The 20635-nt window shown below is 48.1% G+C and overlaps 1 protein-coding gene across 2 annotated transcripts in view; it reads right to left on the reverse strand.

The window, feature by feature from the left end:
• cfap54 (cilia and flagella associated protein 54) overlaps positions 1–20635 on the reverse strand; it is a 763542-nt gene that overhangs the window by 316606 nt on the left and 426301 nt on the right. For both annotated transcript variants that reach the window (XM_038810895.1, XM_038810894.1), the window contains 5 exons: positions 19783–20010; positions 18418–18641; positions 15692–15824; positions 13314–13407; positions 8205–8360 (listed from right to left, as the gene is read on the reverse strand). In XM_038810895.1, the coding sequence (XP_038666823.1) occupies positions 8205–8360; positions 13314–13407; positions 15692–15824; positions 18418–18641; positions 19783–20010 (835 nt within the window). The remainder of the gene's footprint in view (positions 1–8204; positions 8361–13313; positions 13408–15691; positions 15825–18417; positions 18642–19782; positions 20011–20635) is intronic.

The raw sequence follows: 20635 nt of genomic DNA on the forward strand, positions 1-20635 counted from the left end.
GAGGATCAAACGGGGTTCGTGAAGGGGATGCAGCTGAACACTAACATACGGAGGCTCTTGAATGTTATAATGATACCGGCGGTAGAAGGGGAGGCGGAGATAGTGGTGGCGTTGGACGCGGAGAATGCCTTCGATTGGGTTGAGTGGGGGTACTTGTGGGAGGTGCTGGAAAGGTTAAGGTTTGGGGAGGGGTTTGTCAGGTGGTTGAGGCTGTTATATGAGGCCCCGATGGTGAGTGTGGCCACGAATAGGAGGAGGTCGGAGTATTTTCGGTTATACCAAGGGACGAGGCAGGGGTGTCCCTTGTCCCCCCTGCTTTTTGCGCTGGTAATTGAACTCCTGGCCATGGCGCTGAGGGAGTCGAGGAACTGGAGGGGGCTGGTGCGGGGTGGGGAGGAACACCGAGTGTCGCTTTATGCGGATGACTTATTCTTATATGTGGCGGACCCAGTGGGGGGAATGCCGGAGGTGATGAGGACTCTAAGGGAATTTGGGGATTTCTCAGAGTACAAGCTCAACTTGGGGAAGAGCGAGCTGTTCGTTGTACACCCGGGGGACCAGGAGGGGGGGATTGGTAGGCTCCCACTAAAAAGGGCGGAGAGGAGCTTCAGGTATTTGGGGGTCCAGGTGGCCAGGAGCTTAACCTCACAAGGCTTGTGGAGCAAATGGAGGAGGAGTTCAAGAGATGGGACATGTTGCCGCTGTCTCTGGCGGGTAGGGTGCAATCAGTCAAAATGACGGTGCTCCCGAGATTTCTGTTCCTGTTCCAGTGTCTCCCCATCCTTATTCCGAAGGCCTTTTTCAGGCGGGTTAACAGGAGCATTACGGGGTTTATGTGGGCGCACGGGACCCAAAGGGTGAGAAGGGTGTTCTTGGAGCGGGGTAGGGATAGGGGGGGGGGGGGGGGGGGGCTGGTGCTGCCCGACGCAGCGATGGTGTGTAAGAGGGTAATGGATGGGGAGGGGGCAGCATGGAAGAGGATGGAGATGTGGACACGAACCTGGAGGCGCTGGTTACGGCGCCGCTGCCGCTCCCTCCAACAAGGTATACCACGAGCCTGGTGGTGGCGGCTACCCTCAAAATTTGGGGGCAATGGAGACGGCACAGGGGGGAGGTGGGGGCCTCGATGGGGTCCCCGATACGGGGGAACCACCTGTTTGTCCCGGGGAGAATTGATGGCGGATTCCTGAGTTGGCACAGGGCAGGTGTTAGGAGGTTGAGGGACCTGTTTGTAGACGGGAAGTTTGTGAGACTGGGTGAGCTGGAGGGGAAGTTTGGGCTCCCCCCGGGGAACACCTTTAGGTACATGCAGGTAAGGGCGTTTGTCAGGCGGCAGGTGGCGGAGTTCCCTCTGCTGCCGCCGCGTGGGGTCCAGGACAGGGTGCTCTCGGGGGTGTGGGTTGAAGAGGGGAGGATCTCGGCAACGTACCAAGTGATGCAGGAGGTAGACGTGGCCTCGGTGGAGGAACTGAAGGGTAAATGGGAGGAGGAGCTGGGTGAGGAGATTGAGGAGGGGACGTGGGCGGACGCCCTAGGAAGGATGAACTCCTCTTCTTGTGCGAGGCTTAGCCTCATACAGTTTAAGGTGCTGCATAGGGCTCACATGACCGGGACAAGGATGAGCCCGTTTTTTGGGAGCGAGGACAGGTGTATTAGGTGCTCAGGGAGCCCAGCAAACCATACCCATATGTTCTGGGCATGCCCAGCACTGGGGGAATTTTGGAAAGGCGTAGCAAGGACAGTGTCGAGGGTGGTCAGATCCAGGGTCAAACCGGGCTGGGGGCTCGCAATATTTGGGGTTGCAGAGGAGCCGGGAGTGCAGGAGGCGAAAGAGGCCGACATTCTGGCCTTTGCGTCCCTAGTAGCTCGGCGGAGGATTCTTCTTCAGTGGAAGGATGTGAGGGGAGGCCTGGGTCAATGATATGGCGGGGTTTATTAAATTGGAGAGGGTGAAATCTGCCCTAAGGGGATCGGTGCAGGGTTTCTTCAGGAGGTGGCAACCATTCCTAGATTTCCTGGCAGAACGGTAGAAAAAGGCCAGCAGCAGCAGCAACCCGGTGGAGGGGGGGGGAGGCCTCATTGTTTTGAGCTGAAGGGACGTGTATATATGTTCTTTGCTAATGACGGGCGTAAATTTATTTCTTCTTTTTTGTATAAATGGGGGGGGGGGGGGGTTTGTTCTTTCTGTTCTTAGTATTTTCTGTTATTGTGAAAATTTGAATAAAAATTATTTTTTTAAAAAGAGATAATAGATCAGAGTATATACCAGGTTTTCCAATCTGTTGGAGGTCTTAGTGGAGGAGGTGGAAAACATATAAGAATTTGGACGTGATAGAAATTTAGAGCTTCTGGTATCTTTTGGTCAATTTAACGTTGTATCCCAAATTAACAGTTTCCACGAGTCTTGCTGAGCTGACCGAAAAGATGCAATCAAGTGTTGATGACAATCAGAAGTACTGAATCAAAGTAGAGTTTAGTAAGATTAGAAAGATTGGTAAATATACTTTTTTAAAATGTTTTTATTAAGGCATTTAGATATACATATCAAACACAACCAAAACGATAATGAGAACAAACAGGAAAGCTTATAACAAATAAATAACCAACACCCCTGCTCCCCACCCTCCCTCCATCCACTCAACCTCCTTTTTTTAAACCCCAAACCCCCCCCCTGCTCCTCCCCCCCTAGCCCCCCCCCCCCCCCCCCCCACCCCCCCCCCCCCCCCCCCGCCCCTCCCCCATCTCGGCCATGGCGTCCCAGGAAATGGTCGCCAAAGGGATCCGAAGTCACAGGGCAGGAATCACAGGAGTCCACCTCCAGTTCTGCTGTACCATCTGGGGAACCACCTAGACGTAGTCAAAGGGCCCGTAAGGCCAAACAATTAGAAAACTGAGTAAGTTGGCACGGGCACAGACTAGTTATAGGGGCTAGGACACGTGCATGGACTGTTTGTCATTAAAATCACTTTCACACATACTTTGTGCTCTGTCCGAAGCGTGCGGGGGTGTGGTATGAGGTGAGCGCCAGTGTGTGTGTGAGGGGTGGTATTACGTCGGCCCCAGGTGAGTGTGCCCCCCCCTCCCCCTGGGTCGCCCTCGCCATCCCCCTGGGCAGAGGACGGGACCGTGCGCTGCAGTGTCACGACCGCATGCAGGGATGGTCCGGGTGTACCGTGGCCATGGGTCAGACATTGTCCAACGATGTAGAGCCAGAAGCTCAACGCAGAGCAGGTCGCCATCATCCTCCATGGCCTGCAATAGACATGCTTCCACCGGCTACCGTGTGAGCCCGGCCCGTTGTGCCACAGGTGGATGTGCAATGGAGGGATAGTGTGCATGCGGGTGGGGTGGGGTGGTTGGTGGGTGGGTGGCGGAGGGTGCGGGTGCGGCAGTGGGTGGGTGGGGGGGTGAGGGAGGTCGGCTGGTGCCGTGGGGTGCGGTCTGTGCCCATACTCGGTGATAATCACGCCCCCCTAGTTAGTGAACTGGGGGCTATCAGCCTGTCCCGTGCCCGCTGGCCCAGCCGGTAACGGTGGGCAGCCTCTCGCCCATGTCCAGCCCTTCTGTCCTGACCATTGCCCTCATCCTCCTCATCTGCGCCTCGTCCCGCTCCCCCATCCCATGCCTATGGCACATCACCCCTCTGCTGGGCTATGTTGTGCAGGACGCAGCACACCACAATGATGCGGCCGACCCCATCTGGCGGGTACTGGAGGGTCCCTCCAGAGCGGTTGTGGTAGTATGGTTAGAGAGATATTACCAGAGAACCAGGTTGCCATTGGTACAGCAGCCTCACTGCCCATTGGCCCAGGCAAGTCATGTGCCTCTCTGCCAATTGGTTGTGGCTGGTCATGTGACTCCCCGCCTATTGTCTGAGAGGTTGGTAGCTCCGCCTACAAGGCGGGGTATAAGAGCTCGCGTTGGCTGGCAGTCGGCCTTTCTCTGTACGACCACTGCCTGGCTCACATCTAGCGTATTAAAGCCTGTTGTTTGGAACTTCACTACGACTCGAGTCCAATTGATGGTGCATCAGCGGTCCAGGCACCTGAAATGCATTTTTAGCAGGCCAAAGCACCTCTCTATCACACCCCTGGTCGCTGCATGGGCATCGTTGTAGCTGTTCTCCACGTGAGTCTGTGGCCTCCGTATAGGCATCATCAGCCATGACCGCAACGGGTAACCCCTGTCGCCCAGCAACCAGCCACTCAGCCGGGGTTGGCATCCCTCGAACATGCCGGGATGTAAGATTGCGCCAATACGTATGAGTCATGTACACTTCCCGGGTACCGGCGCAGGCGTGCAGGATCATCATGAGATGGTCGCAGACCATCTGAATGTTCATGGAATAGGTCCCCTTCCTATTGGTGAACAAGGCCCTGTTATCTGCAGGTGGCCACGCGGCAACGTGCATACCATCGATCGTGCCCTGGACCATGGGAAACCCGGCGACGGCAGCGAAGCCCGCTGCCCGGGCATCCTGGCTGGCCCGGTCCTGAGGGAACTGGATATAGTGGTCTGCAATGGCATATAGGGCGTCTGTCACTGCCCGGATGCGCTGGTGCACCGATGCCTGCGAGATGCCGGACAGATCCGCACTCGGCGCCTGGAATGACCCCGTGGCATAAAAGTTCAGGGCCTTGACGGACACAGAGAGAGGGTGTCCTCCCCCAGTGCCACGCGGTGCCAGGTGTACCATCAGGTGGCAGATGTGTGCCACGGTTCCCAGGCTCATCCGGAGTCTCCTCCTGCATGCCCGGTCCGTGAGGTCCAGGTACGACGAGCGGGGCCGATACATACGGGGCCTCCTCGGGTGTCTCCGTCGCCATGGCGCAACCACCTCCTCCTCCTCCTCGTCCTGTTGGGCGGGCGGCCCTCCAACCTGGGCGGCTGCCACGTGCCCCTCTGCGGCATGCTCCTCCATCTCCTCCCCCCCCAGGGGCACCCTCTCCCCCCTCCCCAGCACCCTCTCCCCCTCCCAGCACTCACCCCCCATCCCTGGCACTCACCCTCTACCCCCCTCCCCGACACTTGCCCTCGTCCCCCTCCCTGGCACTTGCCCTCTCCCCCCCTCCTCACACACCCCCCCCCTTCTCACACAGCCCCCTCCCCCACACAGACTGCGGCCACGCTGTCACTTCTCCTGCGGCCACACCACACCGTGACCTACCTCCATGCTGTCCGGCGTCAACTATCAGCACTGGTTGACGCTGTTGTATAAGGTGGTATAATTTATGCCGGCGTGACCCGTGTTCACGTCGGCGGGACTTCGGCCCATCCGACCATGAGAATTCGGGCAGCCCTGGGACCCATTGAGTCCCGCCGGTCCCCGCCATTCTCCGAGCCGGGTGGCGCGATTCACGCCTCGCCGACTTTTGGGGGATTGGAGAATTCGGAGGACGGCGGGGGCGCGATACGTAGGTACAGTGTGAAGGAGAAGGTCCTGTGCTGGGCAAAGCAGAAGCGGGTGGTGCCGTGGGCTGGAGCTGATATACGCATATATCAGGACTATACGGTGGAGCTGGCAAGGAGGCGGGCTGCCTTCAGCCGGGTGAAGAAGGCACTGTACATCAGTCAGGTGCGGTGCGGCATAGTACATCCAGCGAAGTTGAGGGTGACCTACAAAGCCAAGGACTTTTATTTCGGGACGGTGGAAGCAGCGGAGGAGTTTGCGAAGGCAGAAGGACTGTGGCTGAATTGAGAAGTGGTCATGTACCGGTGAAGCCTCATGTAACTGTATTTTTTCACTGTGGCTGGTGCATGCGCTGAATGAGCCAACGTTGTACATACTTGGACAAGGGAAGAGAGAGGACTTTCACTTGCAATGATGGTTCTTTGGGGCTTGGGTGTGTATTCGGGGTTTGTGTGCTAAAGGAGATTTCTTGGTCTTCCTGGGACCGGGCAAGGGGGTAAGAGACTCGGGCAGGGGCCTCCACGCTGGCCTGTTTAAGCCAGCCAGTGAATGGGAGTGAGGTGGGTGGAGGTGTTGCGGCCATCGGAGCCTGGCAGAACAGGTTCCGATGAGTCTAGCCAGGGTGGGAAAGTTGGGGGAAGGAACAGAGGTTGTGGGGAGGAGTTTTGTAAGGGGAGGTGGAGGGGAGGAGTCAGGGACAGGGGGGGGGGGAGGTCTTGCAAGCATGGGTGTCATTTACGGTACTCTTTCGGGGATTTGATGGCATTGAATGTTAGTGGGGAGGGGAGGGGGGGGAACTCTCTCGGTTAACGGTGACCATAGGCGATTCCTGATTCCTTTTTTTCTCCTTTGTTTGTCCCACCGTGGGAGGGTTTGTTGTATTGATGCTTATAGTGTCAGGTAGGTCTTTATTTGGAGTGGTGAGAGGATGGGATCGTTGTTGTTGATAAGGGAATTGACTTTGTATTTCGTTTGAATGCAGCTCTCCAATTGAAAGCGAAACTAAAACACAGAACCAAAAAGTGCTTCCAGCTCAAAATGAAAGTAAAAGGCAGAATCACATTCCACCTCCACCCACACAATGACATCACTGCAGCCATTTGATAAAACACACTTTACTTAAAGGGGCATTCACATGATATTGGGCCACGCCCTTGAAAAGGGATATTTGGTTTATGGGATTTTGTTTTTGAATTGGAACAGATAAGGGGGAATTCATTAAGTGTCATACAAAGATTACTGTAGCTATGGAGTATCTTTATGTTTGTAATTGATAAAAGTTTTGTTGTTTGTTTATATATAAATGTTAACTAAGTTCTTAGAATAAAGCTTATGTTGATACCCTGGCCCATAAAATGTGTTATTTAAGGGGAGAAAAAGGGGAAATTGACTGTTTTCAATTTGGTTGTTTCTTTTGTTCACTATGTGATTGCTGCTTGTTTGTGAAATAAAATATACATTTTTAAAAAGTGTTTTCATGTTGTGTCATGCTCAAACACACTCAACATCATGGGATTACCACTGGCCAGAAAATCAACTGGACTAGTCATATCATTGGACTTGATATTGCTCGCAAGGCCAGCATTCCCGTAACAGCCTCCCCGGACAGGCGCTGGAATGTGGCGACTAGGGGCTTTTCACAGTAACTTCATTGAAGCCTACTCGTGACAATAAGCGATTTTCATTTCGTTCATTTTCATTAATTACCCATGAATTACTCTTGAGAAGGTGGTGGTGAGCTGCTTTCTTGAACTGCACAGTGCTGTAATGGAGGGAATTGCAGGAATGATAATAAATATTTCCAATTCAGGATGGTGAGTGGCTTGGAGGGGAACATCCAGGATGTGATGTTGCCATGTTTGCTGCCTTTCTCCTAGATGGCAGTGAATTTGGAAGGTGCTGTCTAAGGAGCTTTTGTGGGTTCCTGAGTGCATCTTGTAGATGCTACACATAGCTGCCACTGTGCGGCAGTGTGGAATAAGTCAATGTTTATGGATGGGGTGCCAATCAAATGGGCTGCTTGGTCCTAGATGGTGTCAAGCATCTTGTGTATATTGAAGCTGCACCCATTCAGGCAAGTGGACAGTATTCCATCATATTCTGACTTGTGACTTGTGCTAGCGCCTGCCCTCCCTTGGACAGCCACAGGCTGCCCTCCTTCAGACAGCCAGAACCCACTCTCCCTTAGACAGCCAGTGCCACCCACTCTCGCACAGCCACAGCCCTCCCTCTACAGCAAATAAACTCAAACCCCTCTCCCCTGTGGCAGCAAACTTCCCCCAAGACAATCAGCTCCCACTCACACCAAATCCACCTGAAAGAATGCAACGCCTGCTCCACGCCAGCTTTAACCTGTTGTGAAAGCGAAGGCACATGTTTCCCATTCGCTGCCAAATTAATCGGCAAGATATCATTTAACCTGAACAGCTTGGGTTTAAACGAGTATTCATAAAAATATGCTAATGCATGGGTTATGTCACTTGTTCATACTCCAATCCACCTTCATGTCACTGTCGTCTTAATTTAGTGACTTCACCCTGATGTCAGGAAGCTGGAAATTTGCCTCCCATTCAGTTAAGTTCCTCGACATGCACCTTTCCTTGCTCCCTGGTCTACCAACAAAAGTCACCCAATTTTTCAGCTGGGGCTGATTCTGGTCTGTAAATCTTTGGTCTTTATTCTTTGTTCATACGGCACATACTGCATATACTCTACCACTTTTTCATAGTAATCAACTAATTGAACAGAGTTGAAAATACCTATATTTTAACATTGTGACTTAATTTGCACCTACTTTGCTGTGTGTAAGCCAGGAGTAATGCCAAGAGTTTCCTGCTATGTCTGAGGGCACTGCTCACATATTTAATGTGGAGCAGTGATTCCCTGAAGCTGGAGAGTGTATCCATCGTATTCACTGGAACGGACACCAAAGCATTTGCACTTTTGCTCCCTAATTGAGAGGTTACAGGTTTAGAATCTCAACATAAGTTTATGTTAAAACTACCTTCAAGTCAGAGAAGCAACTTGAATAAAAGATAAGTTCATTGGACAAGCAATATATCGCATGTTAGTTAATATACAGTATGTTCATGGAATATTTATGAAAAGGCAAATTTTCCTCAATGACAGTAGAATTTCACATTGCAGTCAATATTGAATCTGGCGGTTTACAAAAACCATCAGGGCATTTTCCTGAATTTTCAGGATGGCGGGTTTCGGCCCCTATCATCCAGAGTCAGTGGGGAACAAATTCCGGCAGACCCGGTGTCACTTCACTCTCCAATAAGCATTGATTGGAATAAGGCAGGACTCCCGCCTGTTACTTGGAAGATGTCCCCCCACCCTTGGAGAGTTGCTGGCCATTCAGATTGCCCAGCTGCTCTTCAGTCCCTTCAGGAATAGATCTGCAATGGTCAAAAGAGGCACAGCAGGGCATTGTCTGAAACAAAGTCCTGGGAACTGGAGTAGAGTTAAGTGGTAGGGGTCCCAGGTAGGGAAAGGTAGGGAATGCCTGGGGGGGCCCAACAGCGTTGCAATCAGGGTCCTGAGGGATGACAGTAGGGAGAGTGGGGAGGGTTCATGGGTCATTAAGCCTTAAAAGGGGAACCTTCCAGTAAGAAAGCAGGCATCTGATGGTGGCAATGCCTCTCTCCTATTCATTTTCAGGTTTCACGTGATCTGCCATCCGCATGCCAGCTGTAATATTAAAGCTGGGCAGGAAAGATTCCTTACATGATCATTAAATGGTCAGAGGAGCATTAATTGGGACAAGGGTGGGCTTTCCGTCTGAGGTCCTGCCCACCTCAGTGTCAAATCATGAACCAGTCTGGGTGGGTAGGATCCACGAGGGAATCCCACTCATACAACTTCATGCTCCCCATTGCCTCAGAACCGTGCATTGGGGATGGGGGGTGCAGGGGAGCGTAAAACTCTGGCTATTGATTGGGGTTTTCCTCTTTGGGTGCATAAACAGGTGTAACATATTAACAGCTTTCCCTATTTTAAGGAAAATCAGGAACAAGAATTAATGTGATCATGTGCTCGTTGTAACAAGTGAAAAACGGTTCTGATTGTTTATCTGGAAGAGTTTTCATTTTTTGGGTCCAGTACATCTAACACAAATGATTGTGAGCAAGTTGCTGTATAGTGATCAATTATTCGGGCTTTCAATACATTGCATTCACATTTGGATGGTAAGTTGGATTTTTTTTTACCCACTCAACATCACTCCACATCTTTGGAATGTGGGAGGAAAGCGGAGCACCTGGAGGAAACAGGAGAAAGTAGAAACAGGAAAACTCCACACAGACAATCACCTAAGGCCAGAATTGAACCCAGGATCCTGGCATTGTGAGGCAGCAGTGCTAACCACTGTGCCACCGTGCCACCCAAATACTACTTATTTCGAAAAAGGAGGAAGCAAAAAATAGATTCTTGGCTGAACTCCAGAGGTAACAGTGCTGATGTGGGAAAAATTGCAATTGCAGCAGATCCATTACTGATTGGATAGGAATGGACCTAATTGAAGACAGTCCCAGCCAGCTGTACAAGGGAGAAGGGTTATTAATGGAGAACAGAATGACCAGCACATTAACTCATTGTGACAGATGAATTTAGGGTTTGGACAGTACCTGGGAGTATGATGTTATTGCTATTACTAAGACTTACTAATTACTAATATTGCTATTACTGAGACGTGGTTGAGGGAAGGGCATGATTGGGAACTAAATAACCCAAGATATCGATGCTTCAGACGGGATAGAGAGGGAGGTAAAAGGGGTGGAGGAGTTGCATTACTGGTCAGAGAGAATATCACAGCTGTGCTGAAGGAAGGCACCATGGAGGACTTGAGCAGTGAGGCGATATGGGCAGAGCTCAGAAATAGGAAGGGTGCGGTAACAATGTTGGGGCTGTACTACAGACCTCCCAACAGTGAGCGTGAGATAGAGGTACAAATATGTAAACAGATTATGGCAAGATGTAGGAGCAACAGGGTGATTGTGATAGGAGATTTTAATTTTCCCAACGTTGATTGGGATACACTTAGTGTTAGAGGTCTAGATGGAGCAGAATTTGTAAGGAGCAACCAGGAGGGTTTTGAAAATTGAAAAATTGAAAATTGAAATTGAAAATTGCTTATTGTCACGAGTAGGCTTCAATGAATTTACTGTGAAAAGCCCCTAGTCGCCACATTCCGGCGCCTGTCCGGGGAGGCTGGTACGGGAATCGAACCGTGCTACTGGCCTGCTTGGTCTGCTTTAAAAGCCAGCGATTTAGCCGAGTGAGCTAAACCAGCCCCTCTAGAGCAGTATGTAAATAGTCCAACTCGAGAAGGGGCCATACTGGACCTGGTGTTGGGGAATGATCCCGGCCAGTTGGTTGAAGTTTCAGTCGGGGATTACTTTGGGAATAGTGATCACAATTCCGTAAATTTTAGAATACTCATGGACAAAGAAGAGAGTGGTCCTAAAGGAAGAGTGCGAAATTGGGGGAAGGCCAAGTATACCAAAATTTGGCAGGAGCTCGGGAATGTGGATTGGGAGCAGCTATTTGAAGGTAAATCTACATTTGATATGTGGGAGGCTTTTAAAGAGAGGTTGATTCGAGTGCAGGACAGACATGTGCCTGTGAAAATGAGGGATAGAAATGGCAAGATTAGGGAACCATGGATGACAGGTGAAATTGTGAGACTAGCTAAGAGGAAAAAGGAAGCATACATATTGGATAGGCACATGGCGCACACCAGAATGACAGGGAGTGGGATGGCTTGATCTTGGTTTCGGACAATGCTCCGCACAACATCGAGGGCCGAAGGGCCTGTTCTGTGCTGTACTGTTCTATGTTCTAAGGTCTAGGTGACTGAAGACAGACAAAGCTTTGGAAGAATATCGGGAATGAAGGACCAATCTGAAACGAGGAATCAAGAGGGAAAAAAGGGGTCATGAAATATCTTGAGCAAACAGGGTTAAGGAAAATCCCAAAGCCTTTTATTCATCTATAAGGAGCAAGAGGGTAACTAAAGAAAGGGTTGACCCACTCAAGGACAAACGAGCACGTTGCATCGGTATTCACCGAGGAAAGGGACATGACGGATGTTGAGGTTAGGAATAGATGTTTGATTACTCTACGTCAGGTCAGCATAAGGAGGGAGGATGTGTTGGGTATTCTAAAGGTGGACAAGTCCCCAGGTCCGTATGGGATCTATCCCAGGTTTCTGAGGGAAGTGAGAGGGGAAATAGCCGGGGCCTTAACAGATATATTTGCCGCATCCTCGAACACGGGTGAGGTACCGGAGAACTAGAGAATTGCTAATGTTTTCCCCTTGTTTAAGAAGGGTAGCAGGGATAATCCCAGGTAATTATAGACCGGTGAGCCTGACGTCAGTGGTAGGGAAGCTGTTGGATAAGATACTGAGGGATAGGATCTATTCCCATTAGGAAGAAAATGGGCTTATCAGTGATAGGCAACATGGTTTTGTGCAGGGAAGGTCATGTCTTACCAACTTAAGAGAATTCTTTGAGGAAATGACAAAGTTGATTGATGAGGGAAGGGCTGTAGATGTCATATACATGGACTTCAGTAAGGTATTTGATAAGGTTCACCATGGTAGGATGATGGAGAAAGTGAAGTCTCATGGGTGTACCAGCTAGATGGATAAAGAACTGGCTGGGCAACAGGAGGCAGAGAGTAGTAGTAGAAGGGAGTCTCACAAAATGGAGAACTATGACCAGTGGTGTTCCACAGGGATCCATACTGGGACCACTGTTGTTTGTGATATACATAAATGATCTGGAGGAAGGTATAGGTGGTCTGATTAGCAAGTTTGCAGATGACACTAAGATTGGTGGAGCAGCAGATAGTGAAGGGGACTGTCAGAGAATACAGCAGAATATTGATAGATTGGAGAGTTGGGCGGAGAAATGGCAGATGGAGTTCAATCCGGGCAAATGTGAGGTGATGCATTTTGGAAGATCCAATTCCTGAGGGAACTATACGGTAAATAAAAAAGCCCTGGGGAAAATTGATGTACAGAGAGATCTGGGTGTTCAGGTCCATTGTACCCTGAAGGTGGCTGCGCAGGTCGATAGAATGGTCAAGAAGGCATACGGCATGCTTTCCTTCATCGGAAGGGGTATTGAGTACAAGAGTTGGCAGGTCATGTTACAGTTGTATAAGACTTTGGTTCGGCCACATTTGGAATACTGCATGCAGTTCTGGTCGCCACATTACCAAAAGGATGTGGATGCTTTGGAGAAGGTGCAGAGGAGGTTCACCAGGATATTGCCTGGTGTAGAGGGCGCTAGCTATGATGATAGGTTGAGTAGATTAGGATTATTTTCATTAGAAATACGGAGGTTGAGGGGGGACCTCATTGAGATCTACAAAATCATGAGAGGTATAGACAGGGTGGATAACAAGAAGCTTTTTCCCAGAGTGGGGGCTCAATTACTAGGGGTCACGAGTTCAAGATGAGAGGGGAAAAGTTGAAGGGAGATATGCGTGGAAAGTTGTTTACGTAGAGAGTGGTGGGTGCCTGGAACGCATTGCCGACGAAGGTTGTAGAGGCGGGCACAATAGAGTCATTTAAGATGTATCTAGACAAATACATGAATGGGCAGGGAGCAGAGGGATACAGATGCTTAGAAAATAGGCGACAGTTTTAGATAGAGGATCTGGATGGACACAGGCTTGGAGGGCCGAAGGGCCTGTTCCTGTGCTGTAATTTTTCTTTGTTCTCTTTATTCATTGCTTTAGGAACCATTACCCAAAGCAAATTAAACATCGGCCAGAAGAATTGACTCTGATGAAAATTTAAATAAATCTGTGGTTTTTAAATCAGCTAAAAGTCCAGAAAAACTTCTAATGGCTGCTAAATATACAATATATATGCGAATTTTCCTACCCGAGGACACGTTCTTATCAAGATCAAAAGAGCCATCTTGGTATGCAGACATTGAAATCTTCAACTGACATCTGTGAAAGTTTCTGGAATTTATCTGAAAAGTAATTATTTCAATATTATTGTCTTTATCTTTCTTATCACTAAAAGGTTGAAAACATTTCTAGAGTTTAAAAATTTTTCTATAAGAGTATTTCTGGGAGTTTTCAGCTTGTGCTTTTAACCTATGCAAAAAATCCAAACACTGTATCAAAATCACGGATCGCGATGAGGTCAGCGATTCAATCCATCTCAGCTAATTGAAATGAAATGAAATTCACCACTAATTCACCACTAAAATACAAATAAATACTATGGATGCTGGAAATCTGAAGAAGAATATTATGGACTCAAAACCTTAACTGTTTCTCTCTCCACAGATGTTGCCACACCTGCTGAGCTTTTTTCGGCAGTTTCTGCTTTTATTTCAACCAATTCACCAGCCTATTTTCATTCAGGGGCTGGTTTAGCACAATGGGCTAAATAGCTGGCTTGTAAAGCAGACTAAGGCCAGCAGCACGGGTTCAATTCCCGTACCAGCCTCCCCGAACAGGCGCCGGAATGTGGCGACTAGGGGCTTTTCACAGTAACTTCATTTGAAGCCTACTTGTGACAATAAGCAATTTTCATTTTCATTTCATCTACCATTTGTCTTCGGACTGTGGATGATTCTCTACTGCTTCAAGTGGATCTTAATCTGTTGGGAGATTGGGTTCATCACTGGCAAGTGATTGTTTAACTTAGATAAGCACCGTGTTATATATGTAGGAAGGGCGAATGCTCAACATTCTTCAGGGAAGAACAGCAGGACATAGATAGGTTGGAGACTTGGGCAGAGAAATGGCAAATGGAGTTTAATCCAGAAATATGTGAGGTAATGCATTTTGGTAGATTTAACATAGAGGAGAAATCATAGATTATCATAGAATTTACAGTGCAGAAGGAGGCCATAAATGGTGAAACTCTTAGGAATATAGAAAGTTAGAGACATCTGGGCATGCAGATCCACTTTGAAGGTGGCAATATAAGTGGACAAGGTAGTCAAGAAAGTATACGGAATGCTTGCCTTCATTGGACGGGACATAGAGTATAAAATCTGGCAAGTCATGCTTCAGTTGTATAGAACTTTGGTAAGGCCGTACTTCGAATATTGCGCATAATTCTGGTCGGCACACTACCAGAAGGATGTGGAGGCTTTGGAGAGGGTGCAGAGGAGGTTTACCAGGATGTTGCTGGTCTGGAGGGTGTTAGCTATGTGGAGAGGCTGAATAGCCTCGGGCTGTTTTCATTAGAAAGATGGAGGTTGAGAGGTGACCTGATAGAAGTCTGCAAGATTATGAGGTGCATGGATAGAGTGGATGGGCAGGCACTCTTCCCCAGGGTGGAGGGGTCAGTCATCAGGGGGCATAGGTTTAAGGTCCGTGGGGCAAAGTTTAGAGGAGATGTGTAAGGCAGGTTTTTTACGCAGAGGGTGGTGAGTGCGTGGAACGTGCTGCCAGGAGAGCTTGTGGAAGCAGATACATTAACGTCGTTCAAAAGGCATCTTGACAAACACATGGATAGGATGAGTATGGAGGGATACGGCACAGGGAAGTGCTGAGGGTTTTGGCACAGGTTGGTCACATGATCGGTGCAGGATTGGAAGGCCAAAGGGCCTGTTCCTGTGCTGTATTGTTCTTTGAAAGAGTTAGATAAGATTCTTGGTTGGCAAGGTAGTCAAAGAATATAGGGGTAGACAGGAAAGTAGAGTTGAAGCCTCAGCAGATCAGCCATGATATTATCAAATGGTAGAGCAGGCTCGATGGGTCAAACAGTCTTCTCTCGCTCCTAATTCCAATCTTCATGGAGGCATTAAAGATGGAGAAAGAAGGGCATCAGGGTTGTTATGACCCCCTCAGGGACCAACCCCTATATTGTCTACGGTTCCCCTCCTACACCTTGGAGTACAAACTCCCCACTAATTGGGAGGAACCTCATAGGATATAAACCCCCACCTGGGAGCAGGTTAGGGAGGGTGACCATTGAGGTGAGGAGTAGTGTAATTGTAGTATTGTGAGTAGAGTAAATCTAGTTGTAATCCTGCCCAACTGGTGTAGTGTGAATTCCTTACCTTCGACTATCACAGTTACCAAGGGGTTATATAATAATAATTTTTATTTAAGTAGGCTTACATTAACACTGCAATGAAGTTACTGTGAAAAGTCCCCTAGTCGCCACATTCCGGTGCCTGTTCGGGTACACAGAGGAAGAATTCTGAATGTCCAAATTACCTAACAGCACGTCTTTCGGGACCTGTGGGAGATGTTTTAATGTTTTGGTTAAATTGCGCTCACTGTACTTACAACTGTTCCTTCTTCTGCAGCTTTTACAAAATGAGGCTGTGGAGGAGCTGGACCATTGAATTCCCTGATCCTTTTACGAAGTTGGTGTTGGGCGAACACCAAGAATGGAGTCACCTTCTCAGTGAACCTTTCACTAGAAAACAGATAAAGCAAGAAATTATCAAATAAAATAATGTTGTGATACACTAAATTCAAGAACCGGAAAGATAATAACTGAAGTCTAAATGTAAGATTTCCTCTTTAAGACTGCAATTTATTTTTTCATTTTAGAGTGCCCAATTCATTTCTTTTTCCAATTAAGGGGAAATTTAGTGTGTTCAATCCACCTAACTTGATCATCTTTTGGGTTGTGGGGGCGAAACCCATGCAAACATGGGGAGAATGTGCAAAGTCCACACGGACACTGAGCCAGAGCCGGGATCGAACCTGGGACCTCGGCGCTGTGAGGCCACAGTGCTAACCCACTGTGCCACCATGCTGCCCTTAAGACTGCAATTTACCTCATGGGGTGACTGGGCAGTTAGTTTCCTGCACTACCTGTAATGGCAATCAACAAAGCAAACTAAATTTACAACAACAGGCCAAGATTGTGAGATAAATGTCAATAACCCTTGTGTAATTTTAATAAGGAATTAGATATAGCTCTTGGGGCTAAAGGGATCAAGGGATATGGATGGAAGGCGGGATCAGGGTATTGAACCCGATGATCAGCTAAGATCATAATGAATGGCAGAGCAGGCTCGATGGGCCAAATGGCCTTCTCCTGCTTCTATTTTATATGTATGTTTCTATGTATGTCTGAACTGATCACACAGGACTTATTCAAGGTCAGCTGGATGTCTTGATAGGGACTGTAGATGTTTCGATCTAGATGCATAATTTAAGGTGAGTGAAATGCTTTCCTCAATTGCATTTATTTTGCTCCTGATCTCATTCAAGCCACCTGTAAGGGGGTGTTAAACAAAGGGAAGTGTAATCCCACAGAATATTTAAAAAAGCAATAGGCCATTTAACAGTTTGAGTCGGCTCCAAGACGCATCGTGTAGGTTACAAAAATGAGATCAGAACCAGATTCTGGGATCCTCACTGATGTTCTATACCAGCATTTTTGATTGTTGTGGGAAATGAGGGAGGGCCACCAATCTGTCATTATGTTGTCAGCTCTATCATGAAAATGAGCATTTCAGACCACAATAATTTTCATGGAGTTGGGCTGGTTTTTAAAGGCAACGTGGCTGACACGAGTTCAGAGATGCCATGTTCCATGCATTCAGCTCTGGAGGTTTTGTTGACCCAGGTGTGAAATGGAATCTCATTATGAATGCTTTGTGTGTATTTCAAAGACTTCCCAATGTTACATTAGGACTCGTGAGCTCTGTACATAGTGGTAACTAGGTGAGTGGATATGGGTGATGATGGTGGGAATGGAGTGTGTATGGAGTGAGGGGTTATATGGGATAAGGGGTATTATGGGTGCAATGGTAAAGGGTGTGAGTGCTATGGGATAGAGAGTATGGGGTTGAGGGGGATATTAGGGGTATGGTGGGGTGAGAGAAATATGGAGGAGTGTGACAGTTAGAGGGCTCACACTTACTCCAGACCTGGACTGATGTCCAACGAAAAGAGGTAGACCTTTTAACCTGGCCACCTTGCTAGGTCCCCGTGCCTAGGTCTCCACCTCGTATTTGCTCCACACATACATGAGTCCCCAAATTTGGGTTGAAATTCTTCTAAATCCTTTTGGACAATGGATAATCCATTTATGTCAAATTCCTGCATATGTTATATTGGGAAGAGTTTGACCAGTCTCAGAAGGCGGCGATGCCAGTATAATAGTGGTGACTTGAGTTGGGATGGCTCCGGATGCAGTCCTGCCACCTATGATGTTTTCCAGGAGTGGGTTGTGAGACAGGATGATTGTCCGCTCCAAGAAGTAAGGCATCCAATTTAAAAATCAAAGATCCTATGAAGACCATTTTAGAGGGCCACCGACATTTTGCCAGCGGCAGGATGGTTCCCTGCCACATGGGAAGTCTGCAAAATCATGGAAATAGCCATCTGGGGGGGGAAGTGGAGCCTGAACTTTCATGCCTCACAGAGGGGTTGATGGACATCCTAGGTAGCCCTCGCAGCCCAGTGATCCTCCCAGAGGGATTTGCCCTGCAGCTATCCTGAATATGAAATTACACTTAACTTTCTAGTCACTTGCATGACCATCTGCTGCCAAGACATGCCCCAGCAATATCCACTTCTCCTGGCTGAGGCTTCCGAGGTTGCCAGCCCTCTGATTGGGTCAGCAGCATCAAGAGTCAACTTGCTGTCCTCAATTAGACGACCCACCTGGAAGCCGTCACTTAGGAGGCTGCCTGTGGTAAAATCTGTAAGCCAGTCCGGCCGCTGCCAGGTGTGGGCTCAGGACCCCAATTTGGTCCTGATGTGAGGTCCCAAAGCCCGCAGTAACATTGAGCCCACTATTTCAAATGAAATTATATCTTTGCTAAAGAAGCACACACAAAAATTTGAGGAAATACATTGACTGTGCAACAATATTGTACGTTATTTCAATCTCACTGCAAAATGTTTTTCCGTTTATTTGGAGGAAACACAAGGTGAAATCCATATGCTACTCCACAAGGACCAAGTGAGATTGAAAATGCACAACCCAGCTGTCCCAAATGATAAAAAAAACAACATAAAACTGGTCAGAAGATTAAAACATCACTCACTGTGTAACTGCGTTGAAGTGGATGGCTAAGAAGACTAAGCTTTCCCACTTTTTCTGATGGCAGAGTAATTCTATAGAGTACAGTGCTAAAGAACACACCAAGTGTAAATCCACCACATTTACATCGTCAAGTGGCTGTTCAAATTTCAGACTATATCCCCCATGATCATCTGATATACTTCCAACACAGCTAGGAACACTAAAGATGCCATTTGGATCAACAAACTGTTTAAGAAAAAATGAAAAGATAAACCATTACCTAAAAATACAAAAGTTAATTTACCTTACATTAAATGTAATTATATAAACTGAAATGTATTTGATATTTGTACCATTATACGAGTCCAAAGTAAAGCATTTCCACATTGCAATCACTGGCCACTTTAAATGTAACAATGGTTAAATTGCAAAGTGATAAGATTTTAAATTAGAAACAACTTGCGTTTGCATGGCACCTTTAAAATAATTAAGCCTCACAAGATGCTTCACAGGAGAGTTATCAAACAAAATTTGAAGGAGTGTTGAAGAAGAAAAGAAAGCGGGAGAGGCAGTCAGATAGAGGTGTGGAGAGATGAATATCTGGAATGCTCAAGAGACCAGAACTGGATAAATGTATGTCTTCCATTGTTTTGTGGAGGCCTCTCACGAGATTTGCGATACTCGGGAGCCCTCACAAGATCAAACAAGTTTTCGCGAGACATCGCGATCTGGATCTTGCCCTCATTGGGCGGGATCCGGACTTGCATATTTAAGTGAGCAGTTAGGCTCTCTTAAATTCGTCTGTGCCGGATTCTCCCAAGGCCTGGGATTGAACACCCATGCTTGGGATATCGTGCCATGGTACCATTTAGCACTTGTCAACAAAAACGTGGACCAGGCAAAAGGGCACCAGGGATGGGGGTTTCCCAGGCCATTCCAGACTCCACGGAGGTCGGGCTCATGGGCAGGATGATACTCTGGCACTCCTCCTTGCACCTTGGCACTGCCAGCCTGGCACTGCCAGGGTGCCCAGATGGCACTGCCAGGCTAGCAGCGGCACTGCCTGGATGACAGGGGCTCGAGGAATCCCTAATCGGTAGGTTGGGGTGCTGGGGTTCCAGAGGCCACAGTGGGAGTCCGAGGGGGCTCAAGAGATCTGGGTGATCGGGGTGGCATTTAAAAATGCCTGATCCCTTCCTGCACTGCTAAGCTGAGCTCGTCAGTGCAGGAAATGAAGGTAAGTGCGGGCATTCCTTGCCGAGGCCAAAAGAAAAACAGAGTTCTGTTTGATAGCAGGGCCTTTCTCAGCACTGCAGGCCCTGAGAAACGCCCCGTTAAACACACCCTACACATACCAATCTTATTAATTTAACTGCGATTGTGCTACCTTGATATTACTGTAGGTGTTCTGTAGTTGCACTACCATATCAAGGAGAGTCTGTGCAGCTAAGTAGAATGGTAGACAAAAGATATTCTTGACTCTGTCTGTAGTCAAAACCGTTTCTTTCAGCGACTCCACAGAGGTAATGTACATCATTGCATTATGTGCACAATTCCACATAAATCGACAGGCATTCTGCAACGCTGTCCAATGGCCTCCACGGTGTGCAAGCACCTAATGTTACAAAGCAACACTTCAATAAAATGTAAACTTGAGCAATATTATTTTCAATGCTGTTTTCTTTCCACCTAATCAGTCTGTCAGTTTTGGGTAAATGTGGAGGCGGCAAAGCTTTTTACACTTCTGGGGCCAGTATCCCTCTATTCCCATGCTATTCATGTATTTCTCAAGACGCCCCTTAAACGTCACTATCGTACCTGCTTCCCCCACCTTCTCTGGCAGCAGGTTCCAGGCACCCACTACCCTCTGTGTAAAAAACTTCCTTCGCACATCTCCTCTAAACTTTGCCCCTCACACCTTAAACCTATGACTCTTCCACCCTGGGAAAAAGCTTCTATCGACTCTGTCCATGCCCTCATAATTTTGTAGATTTCTATCAGGTCGTCTGTCAACTTCCGTCGTTCCAGTGAAAACAAACTGGGTTTATCTAACTTTTTCTCATAGCTAATGTCCTTCATTCCAGACAACATCCTGGTAAGCCTCTTCTGCACCCTCTCCAAAGCCTCTACATCCTTTGGTAGTGTGGCGACCAGAATTGAACACTATATTCCAAGTGTGGCCTAAGGTTCTATACAGCTGCAACATGACTTGCTAATTTTTATATTCAATGCCCATTCCG

Source organism: Scyliorhinus canicula, chromosome 11 (genome assembly GCF_902713615.1).
Source record: "Scyliorhinus canicula chromosome 11, sScyCan1.1, whole genome shotgun sequence".
NCBI lineage: Eukaryota > Metazoa > Chordata > Chondrichthyes > Carcharhiniformes > Scyliorhinidae > Scyliorhinus > Scyliorhinus canicula.